This window comes from Hypanus sabinus, chromosome 4 (assembly GCF_030144855.1).
Source record: "Hypanus sabinus isolate sHypSab1 chromosome 4, sHypSab1.hap1, whole genome shotgun sequence".
Classification (NCBI taxonomy): domain Eukaryota; kingdom Metazoa; phylum Chordata; class Chondrichthyes; order Myliobatiformes; family Dasyatidae; genus Hypanus; species Hypanus sabinus.
This window is the reverse complement of record NC_082709.1, coordinates 39,678,951-39,699,249: the sequence shown is the minus strand read 5'-3', so window position 1 is coordinate 39,699,249 and position 20,299 is coordinate 39,678,951. Positions and strand designations below refer to the sequence as shown.

Here is a 20,299-nt window from a genome sequence, read left to right as displayed (position 1 = left end):
TACTTTACTGCCTGTTTTTTTTTCTTACTAGCACATACTTCCGCAATATTGTTTGAAACCAGCTCTTCCTCGCAGCTTAAGTGTGAGCTACTTAATTTTCATTTCCCTTCTGTTATTTAGGGAGCATGCTGCCACCAATGACTCACTGGCCACAGTGCTGTTCCATGAGCTGTTGACGCAGTTGGATGACCAATACAGCAGATTTGCCTTGGAGAATAATTTTCTGCTTCAGCACAACATTAGAAAAGTAAAACGTAATCTTCAGGTATGGAAATGGAGCTCTGTCGTGAGTGCCTGTACACTAGGACTAGATCCCAAATCTACTTGTTTAAATGGGCTCTCAGCAGGACTTGGTGGGCAAGCTGTTTTTTTACATATATATATAAATAAAACATAAGTGGTTAATTTTGCCTTCTGGTAATGTGCTGTTACCTGTATAATAATAATAAAAAAAAGTACTAAAGATGGTGGTACTCTAAATGGGAGGGCACTGTAGTTTAACACCAGCGATCTCTGATTGGGGTTCAATTCCTGCTGCTGACTATATGGAATTTGTAAGTTCTCCACGTGACTGCTTGGGTTTCTTTTAACATTCCAAAGACCAATGGTTGGGGTTAGTGAGTGTGGGTGCCAGAAGTGTAGCGATGCTTGGGGCTGCCCAGCCCAGTCCTCGCTGATTTGACACTTAACAGCGAGTGTCATTGTATGTTTCAATGTACATGTGACAAACAAAGCTAATCTGTAAAACGTTGACTTTTTTTAATACAGTACCTTGCGCAATGCCAAACTGGTTGCATTTAGTGAATAAATTAATGGAATATTAAATTTGCAGCGACTTGTCCCCACTAATAATGATGAGCTAGATACCAAGCTACTCTAAGTTTTTTCCAGGATCTGAATCCAAGGACTTGATTTGATTCAAATGTTGGTTGTTCACTCGTGTTGCTTGCATGATTAGTTTTTTTTCCTGTGGGCACTGGGGTTGGTTGTATATATTTTGTAGGTTCCTTGCTTTGCAACTGCCTGTTATGCAAACAAGCCTCAAGATTGTACAACTTGTACATTCTTTGATAGTAAATGCACCTTGAATCTTTGGAATGCAGTAAACCCAGGTCTACTGCAAATTATTAGTTTGGTTTACAGCACTTAATTCTTTTTAATTCTTGAAACTGGAATGCGTCTTGGATCTGTAACTTGGTTTTCCTGTTTGACAAATGTTTTGTATTTTATAATGTGTATGAAACCTGGAGTGTTCCACATGAATGAAGAGCGGCTTCGAAATGGCTTCTACAACTTCAGTGTTTTTGTAAATTGAATAATAGGCATAGATCTGTGTACAAATATACCAGATATGAACATTATTGGCAAAGAAAGTGGTTGGGTTCTGGGTTTTGAAAGTCTTTTGAACTTTGCTGATAATAAAAGCAAACATAGCATACAGGATATTACAGGGGTTTTCCAAAATGTGACAATCTCATTTGTATTGTACAACTGACTAAATATAATTGCGACTTGTCTAACAATATCTTTTTGAGGAAAGTTTACTTTTCATATCTAAGCAATTATAATTATTTATAATGTATCCTTAATTTCTATTACAGGTCTTCTTCCAAGAAGAACCCATTCTTATGGCACTTACCATATTAAACAGTCTGAATGAAGAAAAGAAAATCCTAGAAAATGCTCTAAAAGATGAAAAGGTAATTTAATTTTAAACATGTCTGATTTCTAATAAGTTCATACTTTTTTTCCTTTGAGTAACTCTTCCTGTTTTTGGATGATGGGCAACAAAAGTTAATTTTTTTCCCCCATTTCTTACAAAGAGGCTGAAAATATTTATCAATTTCACTGTTATTAAACAAAACAACTTGGTGATCCATCCCAATGTAAATTTCCTCCAAAGAAAAGCTTTTTTCAGTTCTAGAACAAGAATAACATCATCTTGATCCCAGCCAGCAGGAGGAATGAAATTGTTGTACCTGCTCAAGTAGTAAAATAGTGCTAGTCTGTAAATAGAAGTGATTTTAATACTATGTTTGTACAAATTTACACTTTACGGCTTGGAAGTACAGTCTTGGCATGATATCGACATTCTGCAGTCTTTCCCTGAGAATGTCTCTGCTCCTGGGAGTTCACAACAGAAGTCCATATATAAATGATAGCCATATAGGTCTGGATTCCAAAATGACTAGAAATCAGTGGATTGAACGGTGCTTTGGAGGGCTTGTTAGGTTTTCTTGGTTCTTTCTGCAGAAGAATAGGAAGTACTAAGTTTGGCTTGACATGAATGGGGTCAATGGAGCAGATCTGGGCGGTTGAAGTTGAGCTTGTTGTATGCACAGTACATGCATGTGGGGTACGAGGCAAAACTTGCAGCAGCAGCGCTGGCACTGATACAAGCAGTGATTACAAGAAAAACAAACTGACATGCAGTTCTTGGAAGAAAGAAAACAATTGGAACAAAAAAATAATAGTGCAAAATTATCTTGGTTCTATATTCTGTAATGATTAAGGTTAGTCATTCATTTGTACAAAGCAGAGATCATTGTAGAGTTGTACAGCAGTGAAATGGTCCTTTAGTTCAACTTGTCCATGTCAAGCAAGTTCTCTACGTGAGCTAGACCCACGTATCCATCTAAATGTTGTAATTGTACGTGGCTCTACCACTCATTTGGAAGCTTACAACAAATGCCAGCACCTTCTGTCTGGAAAAGCTTGACTCTTTCCCTGATAATTTATTGTCCTCACGCTTTGTATCTGTGCCCTCTAGTTTTAGGTTTCCCTCTATTAGAAAATAGCTGATTGGCTATTCAACAAATCTGGGCCCTTCATGATTTTGTGCACCTTTGTTGGGTCACCCCTCGGCCTCCTAGACTCTAGGGGGAAAAGCCCCAGCCTATCCAGGTTTTCCATGTAATTCGAGCCCTCCAGTCCTGGTAACGTGGTTGTGAATCTTTCCAGTTTAATAGCATCTTTCCTAAAGCTGCATGATCAGAAACGTGCACACAACTCCCATGTGGACTCACCAGCATGTTACAAATGTACATGATATTCCAACACTTTTGCACTCAAGCATACCAAATGCTGCCTTCAGCAATCTGTCAACCTACATTGCAACTGTCAGTGAGCTATGTACTTGTACCGTTAGGTTTCTTTGAATGGCAACGCTCGGGCTCTGCCACTTACTGTGCAAGTCCTATGCTGATTTAACCTGACAAACTCCAACACTTGTCCAAGTCAAACTACACAATGCTGGAGGAACTCAGCAGACCAGGCAGCAGGTATTTAAAACAGACAGACATACTTTATTGATCCCGAGGGGAAATTGGGTTTCGTTACAGTCACACCAACCAAGAATAGTGTAGAAATTTAACAATATAAAACCATAAGTAATTAAATAATTTAATTATGCCAAGTGGAAATAAGTCCAGGACCAGCCTATTGGCTCAGGGTGTTTGACATACCAAGGGAAGAGTTGTAAAGTTTGATGGCCACAGGCAGGAATGACTTCCTATGATGCTCAGTGTTGCATCTCGATGGAATGAGTCTCTGGCTGAATGTACTCCTGTGCCTAACCAGTACATTATGGAGTGGATGGGAGACATTGTCCAAGATGGCATGCAACTTGGTCAGCATCCTCTTTTCAGACACCACCGTCAGAGATTCCAGTTCCACCCCCACAACATCACTGGCCTTACAAATGAGTTTGTTGATTCTGTTTGTGTCTGCAGCCATCAGCCTGCTGCCCCAGCACACAACAGCAAACATGATAGCACTGGCCACCACAGACTCGTAGAACATCCTCGGCATCATCCAGCATATGTTAAATGACCTCAGTCTCCTCAGGAAGTAGAGATGGCTCTGACCCTTCTTGTAGACAGCCTCAGTGTTCTTTGACCAGTTCAGTTTATTGTCAATTTGTATCCCCAGGTATTTGTAAACCTCCATGTCCACACTGATCCCTTGGATAGAAATGGGTCACCAATGCCTTAGCCCTCCTCAGATCTACCACCAGCTGCTTAGTCTTTTTCACATTAAAGTACAGATGATTCTGCTCACACCATGTGAGAAAGTTTCCCACCGTAGCCCTGTACTCGGCCTGATCTCCCTTGGTGATGCATCCGACTATGGCAGAGTCGTCAGAAAACTTCTGAAGATGGTAAGACTCTGTGCAGTAGTTGAAGTCCGAGGTGTAGATGGTGAAGAGAAAGGGAGACAGGACAGTTCCCTGCAGAGCCCCAGTGCTGCTGACCACTCTGTCTAACACACAGTGTTGCAATCACACATACTGTGGTCTGCCAGTCAGATAATCAATAATCCATGACGCCAGGGAAGCATCCACCTGCATCACTGTCAGCTTCTCACCCAGCAGAGCAGGGCGGATGGTGTTGAACGCACTGGAGAAGTCAAAAAACATGATCCTCACAGTGCTCGCCGGCTTGTCCAAGTGGGCATAGACACAGTTCAGCAGGTAGACGATGGCATCCTCAACTCCTAGTCGGGGCTGGTAGGCGAACTGGAGGGGCCTAAGTGTGGCCTAACCATAGGCCGGAGCTGCTCCAGAACAAGTCTCTCCAGGGTCTTCATGACATGGGAGGTAAATGCCACTGGTCTGTAGTCATTGGAGCCACTGGGGCGCAGTGTCTTCGGTACAGGAACAAGGCAGGACATTTTCCATAGCACAGGAACCCTTTGTAGACTCAGGCTCAGGCTGAAGATATGGTGAAGTACCCCACATAGCTGGGGGGCATAGGCTTTGAGCACCCTGGGGCTGACACCATCTGGGCCTGCAGCCTTGCTTGGTTGGAGGCATTTCAGCTGTCTTCTCAGCTTTGAAGCCCACTGTGGTGATTTCAGGTGTGGGAGTGGTGTCATCATGAGAGCAGGGTAAACAGAGTAAACAGTCAATGTTTTGGGCTGAGACCCTTCATCAGTCCTCTCTTTGTGGTCCAATACAAATTGTACCTGGTATTCTTTCTTGCTTTCCCAGTTATTTTAAATCCTCTAACAAAATAATCACTGTCCATTATACCACCAATTTTGGTGTCCTCCACCATCTTGATAACCAATCTTGTTTTCTCATCGAAATCATTAATATAGATGATGAGCATCAGTGGGCCCAGCACAATATGTTGCAGCACACTGTGGGTTACAGGCCTCCAATCTGAAACAACCCTTCTTTGTAGCTGTTTAACCACCCCCCTCCCCCCCGGCAACCCGGGGGGGGAAAAAAGTTAATACTAAATCCAGGAGGGGGGGTGGGTAAAAAAAAAAAAAAAAAATACTAAATCCAGTTGGCAAACCCACCCTGGATCCCAGCTGATCTAACCTCGTGGAGCAGCCTATCCTGTTGAACTGTGTCAAGGGTTTGCTGAAGTTGATGTAGATGATGTCTACTGCTTTGCTCTCATCAATCCTTTTGGCCTTTGTTTGTTTTTGAAACTCATTTGTGAGATGTAATTTTCCCCACTCAAAAACCACATTGACCATCTGTAATCGGTTCTAGTCAATCCTGTCCCTTGGAATTCCCTCCAGTAATTTCCCCACAACTGTTGTGCTCACCTGGCTTATCCTTCTCAAAGGCACAATGCTAAATACCCATCAATGTTTAAATGTTCTGAATGTGGTTTGTAGTGTTTTTATAAATGACAGCTCTAAAATATTAAGTATTAAAATTAGAGAAAGAGCTACAAGTAGGATACTGTTCATTATGGCAATAAGGAATCAATATTCTGCATACTCCTTTCGGATTCTGAAGATTCTTCACTGAGCAGAAACCACCTCTTGGGCTCCAGATGTAACTCTTGATCTACTGTCTGTAAGATGGGTATGGCCTACAATGAAGTCCCTTCAGCCGTGTTCTTTAGGGAGGCGCATCTGCTGCTAACTGTGGTTGTGGCTAATGCCCCTCCTTGTTCTATCAAAATAATTTTTTTTAAAGAAGTGAACATTTGGGGACAGAGTGAAGATTGGAATATCTGTATTAATTGAATAATTTTACAGAAATCAGGACAGCAAAAAGCAAACCCCTTTTGTCTTGCTTCAATACTCTTTCCATTGGCGAACCTAGAATTTGGACTGATCTCCCAATTGCCAGTTCAGTTAGCATAGAGGTCAGTAGGTTGCAACCTTCAGGACAACTGCTGTCCAAATTGAAAACTTAATGAGAAATCAAAGTAATAGCCTTAGACTATTTGTCCTTTCTCAACTGGAATGAACAGTTTTTGTTGGACTTGGTTTTAATTGTAACACTTTCTGTACCACACTTATGAAGAAGAAAAGCCTATTTATTTTTGCCTGTTCCCAGTTCGGATTGAGATTGTTTTGGAATCAATGCAGCAAAAGAGTTGTATCAGTTTTTTTTTAAAAGCTCTCTGAGATGCTGATTATCAAAGTAGATTTGTTGGGTTGATCACCTTACTTTCAGCATGCTTTTTTTTTTACACACCATTTTCTGTTGGCTGTAAATTCTGTGGTTCTAAAATTCTGGTGGTAGTTTCTTGGGCAAAGCAGTGGCACCAGCTCAATTTCTCCCAGGATTGTCCAAGGAACAACAAAACTATAATATTCCTGCAACTTTTCTTAATTTTTAGAATCATGTTGGTCCTCTCCAAAATGGCGTAATTCTGGACAAGCAGAAGCAGCTAGATCTAAAAGTGAAGGCTGTAAAAAGCAGTGTTCAGGTATGTATATTTGCAATGCAACCTTATTCCAATTTGCATCCTTGGGTGAAGAGTTGCGTCTGAGAATTCGGTAGTTGCACCTCATAGTACTTTAGAGTGGCCTTCTGAATTTGGGCTAAGATGTAGTGCTGATGGATTGGATGAAGGATGAAAACTTCATGAGAAGAATAAAGTTTTCTATTATTGCTATTTTCTTACAAAGGGAATTGTAGGAAGTTAACAAGGCCAAAACATGAGAATAGAACTATATTAATGATTGGAATACTTTGAGCCACCTCAGAGTAACAACGGTTTTCTTAAAATGGGTGCATGGATTGGACAGCGTAATGCATTAATAGATGGCATTAACCTCACCAGGAAATGTGCATCTGTAGAGGAGCAGGAGGGAACTGCTGGGAATCTAAACAAAACTTCTGAGGCTTTGGCCTTGCTTTTATTGCTGTATAAATGGATTGAGTGTACTTAACGGCCTGGCTGATCTTTGTTGCCTTGTCAGCAATATAAATGACCTAAATGCAATCACTTAACCAAAGTATTTGCTGCTCAGAATGGGATGGTGAGTTATCCATGAAGACTTGAATACATTACACCAGAACTCGAATACATCAGTGATGTTGTAGTGTTAAGCTTGCTGAATTTTTTGGATGAGCCAGTTTACCTCTTGTACAAGATGGGGCCCTTTATGTGGAGAATGTTCTGCAAATTGCTTGGTCAATTTTTTTTTTTTTGCTTGCAGCAAAGACATTTGGCTATAAAGTGTCCTGAATCATCAAAACAATGTGACAGGTACCTTTTTAAAAACAACAAATTTATGTTTATATTATTATAGGAGATTGAACAAGAAATAAAATCTCTTGAGGACCTTCAGGATGAATTTGACTTCCGATCAAAAACATTGCACAGTCGAGGTGAGAAATTTGTGGTTAATGTGCTTAGCAGATTTTCTTGTAAAAGTTTATAAAAAAAAAAAAAAAAAAAAAATTGTTTACTTTTTTGTTAGGCTTATTGCTGTCCTCGACCTATTTTGATTTGTTTTTTGTTTTACATTGGTAGAGCATGAAGTGAATGGCTTGGCTCAAAATGAGATTAAACAAGAAAAGCTCCATCTTCATAATATGATGCTGAAGCTGGATATGAAACGAAAGGTTAGCCATGGTTTTGCTAATAGTTTATTTTGTATTGATTTTATACTTATTATTACTGCAGGCAGCATGGTAGCATAGCAGCACATTGCTTTACACTGCCAGCCATGAGGATGTTGTTTATTTCCTGCCATCTGTTAGGAGTTTCTGTATTCTCCCTGTGACAGCATAGGTTCAGCTGGGTTCTCTAGTTTCCTCCCAAATTACAAAGAAATGCAATTAGATTTTGAGTTTTGGGCATGCTATTATGGTGCTGGGCACTCATGGCATCTCTTGTCCAATGCAATGATTTGACTTGACTCAAATACACTATGTACATGTGACAAAGCTGATTTTATTTTTTAAAAAATATTTCTTACCTGTTCAGACAACATCTTTGGAATGAGCTGCCGCCATTCCACAACTCATTCTGGTTTATCTTTCAGATTTTTTTTTGTACAGTAAAGCACATGATTTTCCAAATCATGCCAATGTTGGACGGTGCTTTTTTTTTTGAAAATAAGTATTTGTGCATGGCTATTCTGATCTCTTGCACTGTTTGTTTTAAATAAACGTTTTACTAATGGGTGTAATTATGTTTGTAGGAAGTAATCAATGAAACTGCCTGCTTGTTGAATGAAGTGGAACAAATTGAAGGTCTTCTGATCAATGAGGAGTTGGTGGAATGGAAACGGAGACAGCAAATTGCATGCATTGGAGGACCTCCAAATACCTGTCTTGACCAGCTACAGCACTGGTGAGCTGCAAGAACCACCTGTGCAAATTTTGTTAGTGCAAAATTTCACTGCAAACACCCAATCCTTTTAAATTCAACCACATGGCATTCTAGACTTGCCAGTAGAATTTAGTTGTGTAACACTATGGTGTGTTTCTATTTATCAGTATTCAAAGATTACTCCAAAAAGAATATTCTGTAGATACTGAAAATCCAGAAGCAAAAAATGCTGACGCAATGGGTCAAGCAGTAGCTATGTGGGAAGATAGATTTCCCACATCTTGTGAGAAGAGGCTATCTAACCAGTTGAGTACTTCCAGTATTTTCTACTTCTGTTACTAAAGTACAGTTAACACATTCTGAATTCCATGTTGAAGAATATCCATAGAACCACAAAACACTACATCACAGTACAGGCCCTTCAGCCCTCAATGGTGTGTCGACCCATATAATCCTTTTTTTTTAAAAAAAAAACACTAAACCCACACTACCCCATAACCTTCCATTTTTCTTTCATCTGTGTGCTTGTCCAAGAGGCTCTCAAATACCCCTAATGTTTTAGCCTCCACCACCATCCCTGGCAAGTCATTCCAGGCATTCATAACCTCCTGTGTTTGTTTTTTTTTCCCAAATTTACCCCTGATGTCTCCCCTAAACTTCCCTCCCTTAATTGTGTATGTATGTATGCCCTCTGGTGTTTGCTATTGGTGTCCTGGGGAACAGGTACTGTCTACCCACCCTATCTATGCCTCTCATAATCTTGTAGACCTCTATCAAATCTCCTCTCATTCTTCTGTGCTCCAAAGAGAAAAGTCCCAGCTCTGCTAACCTTGCTTCATATGACTTGTTCTCCAATCCAGGCAACATCCTAGTAAATCTCCTTTGCATCCTTTCCATAGCTTCCACATTCTTCCTATAATGAGGTGACCAAAATTGAAAACAGTATGTCCTGGGTTTTTTTTTTACTTCACCTTGCAGAAAATACTGGGGTGATTGAAAATGATTGAGATCTCTTCTAACCATCCTAAAAAGATGTTAGTTTCTCATTCCCCATTAATACCATATGTTAGTTTCAGATAGTAAAACTTTTTCTTGTATGCACAATATAAGGGGTGTCATGCTGGATCTATTAGGTTTGACCCCATAAGGCAAGGTAGCTGATTTGAACTGAGGTTTCTGGCAGTTTGGAGGTGGACTAATGCCCTACAAATCAGGGTTGCCTCCCTTCAAGTGTTGTATCAGTGGGGTGTATTTTAGAAGGCTGAGTGAATTGAGTTTGGTCACTAGCACCTGGACAGCATCTGAGGTACAAGAAGAGTGGATTTGTGAGCTCTGGTTGGTGCCATCTCTGGTGGTTTGGTCACTGTCCTGACCATGTATCTGATTTCCATGACTTCGGCAAATGGTTTTAAGCAAGAGCCATTAGTAATAGACCATCCTTAATTAATGATGGCTGTTTTTCAGGTTTACATTGCTGGCTGAAAGTTTGCAGCAAGTTCGGCAACAATTAAAGAAACTGGAAGAATTGGAGCAGAAATATTCATACGAAGATGATCCTATTACTCAAAAAAAGCAGTTCTTGGAGGAAAGATACAATACTTTGTTCATCACTCTTATTAAAAGGTAACAATTCCAGATTCTTGACATGGTCTGGCTCTTTAAATACTTTGATTTTAATTTCTTCAGTATTAAACATGAGTCTTATTTCCTGATGTTGGCTAAACGGAAAAAGAAATTTTACATGGTGTAGCCAAGGATGAGGCTACTGATTTCCTATTAGCCACTTCACAATTCTGGCAGAGAACAATTTTACTCTTGTTGACTATGGACTACTCGGGCAAGTGTTGGCATTAAATGCATACCTTAATGGATTTTTATTATCCAGAAATTTGCTTTATGGAACATTGTTCTCTTCAATGCAGGTTCATTGTTTCCAGAAATTACTGTTCCCTTTTTCAGGCCATCCCTTCAGTAAGCTGTGTACATATAAACTGCCAGTGTGCACTGGCAGCTTGTATCATTGTATTTTTTTGCTTTAAAACTGCTGCTCTATTGCTGAAATGGTTATCACTTAAACATTAATTTTCACTGCATTTTAGCTCTTTTGTAGTGGAGAGACAACCTTGCATGCCAACCCACCCACAGAGACCCATGGTTTTAAAAACTGGTGTACAATTCACTGTTAAGTTAAGGTGAGTTATTTTTATTTATCCATCTTGTAATATCTTTATGAAAATATACTTCAGCTTTCCAGAAGGATGGAATAATTGTTTATTACTAACATTTTAAAAATAAATAGATTTTAAAACCACAGATGGGTAGGAACATTTACTTGTTAGTAATTTTATTGAATATTCTGATTACATTCCTATTCTGTCCAGTCATGCCTAGAGTTGTGTGCATTATTTTGTTTATTGGTTGGTGAAAAACATATCTCTGCTCTCCCCTATTTCCTTTCTCCATCCTGCATCTCAGTGACATTACAGAAAATGCTATTTCTGCATGCATGCTGTTTGCTCTATCCCACCATCTTGTCAGCTTGCTTGTTTCTTGTCCTACATATTAAAGCCACTGTCTTTGTTTCCTTAACCACCCCACCCCCAACCCAATTCCGTAGCTACTGACTAAATCCTTCCTGGCCTCTGTTGTGGGCTAAACCAGACTGAAACCCGTATGCCTATTACCTCTCAGACTTGAATAGTCAAGTGTAGTTGCTGGCCTTTTACCATCTATAAGTTTCGCTCACTAGACAACCACTTGTCTTAGCTTGGATTAAGTCTGGTTAACCTATTGCCCTTCATGCTAGCTGTCCTAATATGGCTGTACTTAATCAGAAGCTGTTTTCTTCTCTCCATGCCTTAAATTTAAAAGTGTTCAAATTCCAGGCTCAAGTCATTACCTTGAATCTTCTGAGTCCTTGTTAGTTTGCTTCCTCTTCGAGTTTTGTGCTTCATTGGCTTTATAAGCTCCATCTTGATCGCCATGCTTTCAATGTGTAAAGGCTTCAGAATTCCCTCCTGTGATTTCTGGTTCACTATAATGCTTTCCAGTTTTGTATATTAAAGCTTGCAAGATCATTATCAACTTAAACACAAAGTACACTGCAGATGCTGTGGTCAAATCAAGACGTACAAAAAAAGTTGGATGAACTCAGCAGGTCGGGCAGCATCCGTGGAAAGGAGCAGTCAACATTTCGGGTTGAGACCCATCGTCAGGACTGACTGCTCCTTTTAATGGATGCTGCCTGACCTGCTGAGTTCATCCAGCTTTTTTGTACGCCATTATCAACTTCCCTGGTATTTGTTTAAGTGACTTGGTGCCTTGCTTTGTTTGAATCAATTTGGGGAGTGTTCTGTTAAGTGTGCTGTATGAAAACAAGCTGAAGTGGCTCCAGCATTTATCAATCGCTATGTAGTATTTGGTAGGTGTTAAGTGTTGAAAACAATGACCTGATTGAAGTGGAACTGGTTGAAAATGATGGACTTAAAATGAATCTATTTAAGTCTGAGATTTTATGATCACTCTATTGATACTCCTGTATTATTAAAAACCCAGATGTTTTTGAAATGACTAAAGTTTGGTGCATAAGAAGCAGTGAGTTAGGAATGTTTTCCTGCATTTCTTTTTTAAAAGAAGAAAATTTGGAGCCTTCCTTCACACTGTGTGGGTGTATTATCTAGTGAAGACTAAACAATGTCCTGTAGTCTTGTTTTATTGCAAAATAGTTTTAATCATGTCCCAAATTACTTCTTGGGGATATTAAAATGCTGGAGGCAAATAACACAAAACCTTTTGCTGCCAATGAGTAACCTAGCAATGTTTTCACATAGACTTGGCTTTTCTAATTTGCTCAAATTATTAATTTTTTATCTTGTTTTGTTGAAGGCTGTTGGTAAGACTGCCAGAGTTAAACTATCAGCTGCGTGTAAAGGCATCATTTGACAAGTAAGTAGATGCGTATTATTTTAATGAGTTGCATGACTAATATATTTAGATACATTTGAATTGTTATGATCAGTTATTATTGAGTGGTAAATGTCATTTTTCAGCAAGTTTAGTAGAAATGAATATTGGCTTCAAAATTTGACCAGGTGATATAACTTGTGTATATCCAGCCTATATCAAATCTATTAAGTTAACATTTTACTACTTCAAGTTATTAAGGAAGTAGTGTGGGGTACTTTGGAAAATAGTAGTAGGATTGGACAGAACTAAAAGGGTTTTCTGAAAGAAGTGGAAAAAAAAAATTTTGGCGAACTTTTGAGGTCATTACTAGCAGAATGAGGAAGTAGAAACCACTTGATATCTATTTGGACTTTTGAAATATTTTAATAAGGTTCTAGAAAGTAAAGAAAATCAGCCTCAGCACTATGAAATTTGGGAATTTTGTATGTAGATTCTTAGTAGAAAGAAGAATAAGTTTTTTTTCGGTTGGGAATGTAACTAGTGGGTTTTTTTGGGGCTGTTAGTAATTTTGAGGAGCTGGAGTTTGGATCTTGGGTTTAAGATACAAACTTTGGTGGCTATTTAGTGTATGAAGAGAATTGAGATGGATGAGGGCTTGGCAAATGATTACAAAATGAGAGGTCCTTTTCAGTTGCAGTATTTTAAATAAGAGTAAAAACTATTGGTGTTCAGAAGAATTTGGTGGCTGCTTAACAATCAAAAGATGTTTATAATATGCCGGTATGGTGGGCAAGTAGTATCCTTGCCTTTTTTATTCAGCTTCTCTTACAGTAGCGACAACTTGATCCAATTATTGTAGACTCTAGTGTGACTGTAGCCAAAGCATTGTGTGCAGGCCAAGCCACCCTACATGAAGGAGGGGGCTTGCAGTTAGTTTTGCCATTGTGATTCCTGGGATGGTGCATTTATTTTACAAGAAGAGATTCATGCAGTCTGCACTATCAAAGTTTAGAAGAAGCAAGGATGATGGGTTTTTGGAATTAGGGCATATAACTTGATTCCACAGTAAGGAACTAGGCATTTTGGACTCGGGGAATTTTCCTCAACTTGACTGAACAAATTGGGCTGTGGAGGCTCAGTAACTAAACCAATTCAAAACAGTTTGGTAAACTGGGATACTGAGGAATTGAAAGATTATTGCAATAATTGAATGGTAAAATGGGCACAAGGGATAAACTCTGCTTTTCTTTCTAATTCTTAAATATCATTTTTTTAAACAGGGATGTCACTGAAAAGATTGCTGTAAAAGGGTAAGTGGTATAATGTTGATTTTTGTGACCCGCCCCCCTTTACATTTGTAATTGTATTTTGTAATGTAAATGTTAGTTTGTTAATTTTACTTTTTTTTTAGTTTTAGGAAATTCAACATACTGGGAACCAACACAAAAGTGATGAACATGGAAGAGTCGACAAATGGAAGCTTGGCTGCAGAATTCCGGCATTTGGTGAGGAGTCATCTTGTAAAGCTGGGTCGTGTACTTAGGCCCGTTCATCTGTAATGACATCATGGTAGAAAATGCAGAACAATGTATTTCACTTGAAATGCAGTAAGATGTCTTCTTGTGTTGCAGCAACTAAAGGAACAGAAAAACACAGGCAGCAGAACAACAGAAGTAAGTTCAATATAGCTTAACTGTCAACTTCTTCAAAATGTGTATACTCCTTGCCTGTTGTTCCAGGATCAATCATGTTGATTTTGTTGTGCTTTTTTTTAATAAAAGAGTTCATTGTATTGAGATCAGAATCCTAATGATGAAATAATAGAATGGCCTAATATTACTTGGGTAGATGCTGAGAGTTTAAAATCGTCAACTTGAACCCTTTTTTCTGTGCATGTTCAAACAGGGACCTTTTATTGTAACTGAGGAACTTCACTCAATCAGCTTTGAGACACAGTTCTGTCACCAGAATGTGCCAATTGATCTAGAGGTAAGGAATGCAAACATATCTTGTGTGTTCACTTGAGACAGGGCAAGAAGGATGACAAAAGTGCAAGAGCAGGAGTGCTGGAGTGTAAAACAAATTTAAAGCTGTAATTTAAATGCTAACTAAATTAATCCCTTGTGCCTACACAATATCCATTATCTGCTGTTCTACACAAATTCATGTACCTGCTTAGGAGCCTCCTGAATATCTCTATCATATTTGCAGTGCATTCCAGGCATCCAGCTGTGTACTTGAAGAAATCCTTGCTCTGCACATCTTTTGTATTGCTGTCATGATTTTGTACACCCTTAAGATCATCTCTTTCCTACATGCAGTGGGTGGACCAGGGTAGGGAAAGTCCCAATCTGCTCACTTCCCCATAGCTCAGTTCATTTTGATGGAAATTTTACTGCCAACTTCTTTAAAATTATTATTATTTTTTTAAATGGTCTTGTGCCATTGGAATGGACTTTTGGCTTTCACTGAAACAAAATACTAGAGTTTTGCTCTCTCAACACTGCCTGATGCCAAAGCTACACACTAAATGCTGGGGGAGCTCAGCAGGTCAGTCAGCATCTGTGGAAGTTAATAAAACAGTTGACATTTTGGCCTGAGACACTCCTTTAGGACTGAGAAGTGGAGTAGAATAAAAAGATGGGGGGGCGGGTAGAGAGGAAGGAGGCTGGCTAGGAGATGATGGGTGAAGCCAGTTCTAACCTGTTAGTCCATTGCCCCCATTACCTCTTTGGCCAAAATGAGGCCACCCTCAATTAAAGTACCAACATCTTGTATTCTTCCTGGGCAGCCTTCAATCTGATGGCAGGAAGTGATTTTCTTTGTTTAAAAATAAATAAATAATTCCCTCCCACCCACTTTTCTATTCCCCACTCTGGCCTCTTACCTCTTCTCACCTGTCTATCGCCTCCCCTGGGTGCCCTCCTCATTCCTTTTTCTCCAATGATTCACTTCTCTATTGGATTCCTTCCTTTCCAGTCCTTCATCTTTCCAGCCCACCTGGCTCTGGCACCTTCCCAGTATTGCAGAAGGGCCTTTGCCTGAAATGTTGACTGCTCGTTCATTTCCATAGATGCTGCCTGACTTGCTCAGTTCCTCCAGCATTTTGTATATCCTGTTTTTCTCCCCCCCCCCCCACAACCTTTCTGAGTGGTGCCTCAGAAAGGTGGTGTCTATAATTAAGGACCCCCATCACCCAGGGGATACCTTCTTCGCATGGTTATTGTCAGGAAGGAGGTATAGAAGCCTGAAGGTGCTCATCCAGCAATTTCAGGAACAGCTTCTTGCCTTCTGCCATACAATTTCTAAATGGATATTGAACTCATGAGCACCACCTCATTTTAATTGATCTAATATACATGTGTACTTTATTACCATGTATTGCATTATAATGCAGCTAAGAAGTTAACAAATTTCATGACATGGCAGTGATATTAAACCAGATTATAATGTGATATTTTCTGTATCAATGGCACATGGCTGTTTTTGTTGCAATATTTCTTCACTTTGGGTGACAATGTTTTTGTTTTTCATTGACTCCTATTCTATTGCAGACAACATCGTTGCCTTTGGTGGTGATATCCAATGTGAGCCAACTTCCCAATGGCTGGGCCTCTATCTTATGGTATAACATGCTTGTCAGTGAGTCTAAGGTAAGCATCAGTGCAACCAGCTTTAAATTCTGTCAACAACGTGTCATTTATTTAGGTAGAATTTAACTAATGGGTATGCTGCAGCTATCTGTCTTTAGGCCATACGGACCTTTGTCTGTTAGTGTACAAGAAAACTAAACTGCACATTCAAAACCTACTATTTGGTCAGTAGTTATAGGTACACCAACATAATGGGAAAATTTCTGTCAATTTGAGTCAGATGGATGTTTTGTTCACTCCTTAATGTGAAGTTAATGGAAATTGAGTCTCCAGAACAGTCTCCAGCCATCTGAAATATGCTTTTATTTTAATACAAACTATTAAAACAGCTGCCCTTTCCCCAGTTGCATCCAATAATCTTTTCCAATTTCCTTAACTGGAAATGAATAGTCTTTTTAAGAAGACAATACCTTTTTAAAGTAGTTGAAATAAATACTTGGTTTAATAAATCAAATAATAAACTGGAAAAGGGCCACATTTATATAAATTGTCAGGTTTGGTTAATGTTCCATACTTTGTTTTGCTTCTTCCTCAGACCTTGGGTTTTTTCTCCAACCCCCCAGCTGCCACGTGGAATCAGCTCTCTGAGGTACTAAGTTGGCAGTTCTCTTCTGTCACTAAAAGGGGGCTTAACGTTGATCAGCTCAACATGCTTGGAGAGAAGTTGCTAGGTAAGATCTTAAGGAATGATAGTGTAGAAGGGGTTTGTCTGAGATCAGTAATTCCTACCAGCCTGATTGATGGAGGAATGAAGTTGCCTACCTTTCCACTAAAATTCCTCAGTTATAGTTGTATCAGTGCCAAAAAACAGCGGGGTGCACTGCCTCAACAACTATCATCCAGTGGCACATCTGCTGTGAAGTGCTGGGAGAGGATGGTTGTGACTAATCAAGGTCCTGAACCTAATCTGGTCTGTCTCATCACTATCGGTCCACAGTGGATGCAAACTCACTGACTCAACACTCTGCCTTGCATCACCAGGACAGTAGTAATATTTGCGTGGGGCTGCTCTTTATTGATGACAGCTCAGCATTCAACACAATCCTACCCTCTGTTCTAATCAACAAGCTCTAAAACCTGGGCCTCTACCTCCCTCTGCAACTGGATCTTTTGACTTCCTCACCAGTCTGCAGATCAGAAATAACATTTCTCTGACAACACTGGCGCATGTCAAGAATGTATGCTAGCCCACTTCTCTACTCTCTACGCTCAGGACTGTGACTGGACACAGCTCAAAAGGCATCTATATATATTTGTCGGTGACAGCTTGTTGATGGAATTTCAGACTATGAGGCATACAGGAATGTAGTTGACTGGTGTCTCAGTAATGACCTTGCACTTCTCGTCAGTGAGACCAGAGGATTGATTGTGCACTTCAGGAAGGGGAATTTGAGGAACACACGATTCCTCATTGAGGAATCACCACAGCAGTTGTATTTCACTAGAAGTTTGAATAGAATTGGTATGTCACCAAAGACACATTTCTATCAGTGTACCATGGAGAGCATTCTACCTCTGCCACCTCCATAGGTTCTAGGCTTCCCAGCATCCAGGACATCAAGTCCTCAAAGGCAGCGTCTATCACTAAGAACCCCCCAAATCACTCAGGACATGCCCCCTTCTCATTGCTACCATCAAGGAGGGGGTACAGGAGCCTGAAGGCACACACTGAATGGTTCAGGAACAGTTTCTTCCCCTCCTTTGCATTTCTGACAATGAACCCGTGAAAACTACCTCAATTCTATTTTTCGTTTCCTCTTTTTTTGCATTATGTATTTTTAATTTGTATATTTGTAGTTTATTTTTTTCAGTTACGCATTGTGATGTACTGCTAGTGTTCCAAAAAAAAAATGCCCGATGTGTCAATGATACAAATCTGATTCGGCTTTTGGTTCTGAATTGCCCTTTGGATGCCACAGTAGCAGAGCAGTTTGTGTGACACTATTGCAGCTTGAAGCATTTCAGAGTTAATTCCAGTGCTGTTCTGTAAGGAGTCTGACTTCCCTGTAGAATGCGTGGGGTTGTAAATTGTCCCATGGTTAGGTAGGGGGTAATCAGGTTTGGGGGTTTCTGGAGCAATGTGGCTGGAGGGGTCTACTCAGTGCTGTATCACTTAAATAAAAGAGAGGTAAGGTGACTATGATGCTCTGGAGGACATTGAATAGAAAGGATTCACCTTCTACATAGATTCCAAATATAGTTGCATTTGTTCTTCCAGGATGGTTGAACCACAACATTGAAAGAAAGCAAGACAGTGCAACTCCACTTTGACATTTAATTATCATGTGGGCCATAGTTGCATATCACTTAGCATGACTTTATTACAGTTCGCAGCACGAGTTCAATCCCAGTGTCCTTTTGTAATGACTTCTACGTCCTATCTGTAGAATGTAATGTGTTGGTTATCTCCAGGTACTTTCGTTTCTTCCCATAGTCCAGTTTTGTACAGGGTGGCAAGTTGATTGGTCATTATAAATTGTCCTGTGATTTTTTTTTTAACTAGAATTGAATCGGTGGGTTGCTGGCAGTGGGGCTCAAGGCCAGAGGGTCCTATTCTGTACTGTATTTTTAAATTTAAAAAAAATCGCTACAATTGTTTAGCAATAATTACTGACAAAGGATACTTGTTAGATTTCTTCAATATTGTATTCAAAGATACTTAAACGTCCAGTTTTCAAATCTAGTTACTAAACCAATTTTCTAGTTGATACGTGCACTTCAATAAGATGTGCTACCAGGTCTTCATTTATAAATAGTGAACTAGTATTTGTACTCGAAATTATAACTTTGCATTGCATATATCTTTCTATGTGTGATCATGAAAACCTGAGCTTGTCTTGATGATCATGTATTCAGTTGGGGATGTTGATAATTATGTTCTTGTCAGTTTACAGCTGTGTATTCCTAAATTTTAAAGGGTTATGTGGATCTAAAGACAAGATTAATGCATCTTTACAATTTGTAATCTTAATGTATTTTAAAATACAAGAACTTTTTTCAAGCATGTTCCTCTGAAAGCCTTGGAAGTGAAAATTGTTAAAATTGCTTTTTGTAGGTTCAATTAATTGTTTCAATGAGAATTCAATTCCATGGTCAAGATTCTGCAAGGTAATCAATTAACATAAAGTTAGCAACATAATTCTGAATATTTGCATTTCTTGTATTTTTAATCACATTCTATTATTGCTTAAGGAGAATATCAATGAAAAGCCTTTCTCATTTTGGCTCTGGATTGAAGGCATTTTGGAATTGATTAAAAAGCATCTTCTGCCTCTTTGGAATGATGGGTAAGTATAAAAGTACTGGACATGATGTAAAATGCAGCAGTAACCAAGTAAGCTAGTAGTTGTTGAATGGTATTACCTTTTTTGGGAAGCATTAAGACTAAGAATTAACTGAATTCCATTAAATTTTCAGATGCATCATGGGGTTTGTGAGTAAGGAAACTGAACGGGCTTTGTTAAAGGATATGTCGCCAGGTACATTTTTACTGAGGTTCAGTGAGAGCAGCAGAGAAGGTGCCATCACTTTTACCTGGGTGGAAACATCACCAAACGGTAAGTGGATAGTACTCAAGATTCTGAAATATACAAGACGTTTATTTTTAAATTGCCCTGCTTGGGTTTGGGCAAAACCTCTTCCTAAACTTCATTCAACATTGGATCTAATTATCTTAATGCATGATTTAGAAGGGCTGCTGTGCTGGTATGGACATTTTATTAAAATAGCCAACTGTATTATTTCTGATTTTTGAATTCAAAACTAAGGATCTAATGCTTCAGCTTTACAAGGGATTGGTGAGGTCACATCTTAAGGTATCATTGGCCTCTTTACTTAATGGAGTTTTGCCAGCCTGATACCTGGATAGGAAGATTGTGTTTTGCAGAGAAAGGTGGACAGTCTAGTTCCAAGAGTAAGGAGACTTTATATTTAAAAGATCCTTGGGTTTTGATAGGGTAGACATAATGTTTCCTCCTTGATAGAATTATGGGGTCACCCTTTTTTTAAAAAAAAAGAAAAGTTTCCCATTTTGGACAAGGTTGAGGTTTCGATTATTATGATTGACATAAGCCTTTGGGACAGTTCTATCATCCTCTTGAAGAGGCTTTTAATATTAAACCAGATAGTAAAATGTGCAGAAAGATTAACTGCGGCTAGATAAGAGTTCTGGGATTCCAAAAGATTCAGGGAACATTCTCT

The 20,299-nt window shown here is 39.3% G+C and overlaps 1 protein-coding gene across 2 annotated transcripts in view; it reads left to right on the top strand.

Annotated features, from left to right (window-relative positions):
* stat1a (signal transducer and activator of transcription 1a) overlaps window positions 1-20,299 on the top strand; it is a 63,181-nt gene that overhangs the window by 13,572 nt on the left and 29,310 nt on the right. For both annotated transcript variants that reach the window (XM_059966894.1, XM_059966892.1), the window contains exons 3-20: window positions 121-265; window positions 1,602-1,700; window positions 6,594-6,683; window positions 7,513-7,591; window positions 7,737-7,828; window positions 8,410-8,561; window positions 10,005-10,163; window positions 10,640-10,732; window positions 12,426-12,485; window positions 13,727-13,756; window positions 13,858-13,951; window positions 14,078-14,119; window positions 14,352-14,435; window positions 16,001-16,099; window positions 16,635-16,770; window positions 19,155-19,207; window positions 19,292-19,386; window positions 19,517-19,656. In XM_059966894.1, the coding sequence (XP_059822877.1) occupies window positions 121-265; window positions 1,602-1,700; window positions 6,594-6,683; window positions 7,513-7,591; window positions 7,737-7,828; window positions 8,410-8,561; window positions 10,005-10,163; window positions 10,640-10,732; window positions 12,426-12,485; window positions 13,727-13,756; window positions 13,858-13,951; window positions 14,078-14,119; window positions 14,352-14,435; window positions 16,001-16,099; window positions 16,635-16,770; window positions 19,155-19,207; window positions 19,292-19,386; window positions 19,517-19,656 (1,742 nt within the window). The remainder of the gene's footprint in view (window positions 1-120; window positions 266-1,601; window positions 1,701-6,593; window positions 6,684-7,512; window positions 7,592-7,736; window positions 7,829-8,409; window positions 8,562-10,004; window positions 10,164-10,639; window positions 10,733-12,425; window positions 12,486-13,726; window positions 13,757-13,857; window positions 13,952-14,077; window positions 14,120-14,351; window positions 14,436-16,000; window positions 16,100-16,634; window positions 16,771-19,154; window positions 19,208-19,291; window positions 19,387-19,516; window positions 19,657-20,299) is intronic.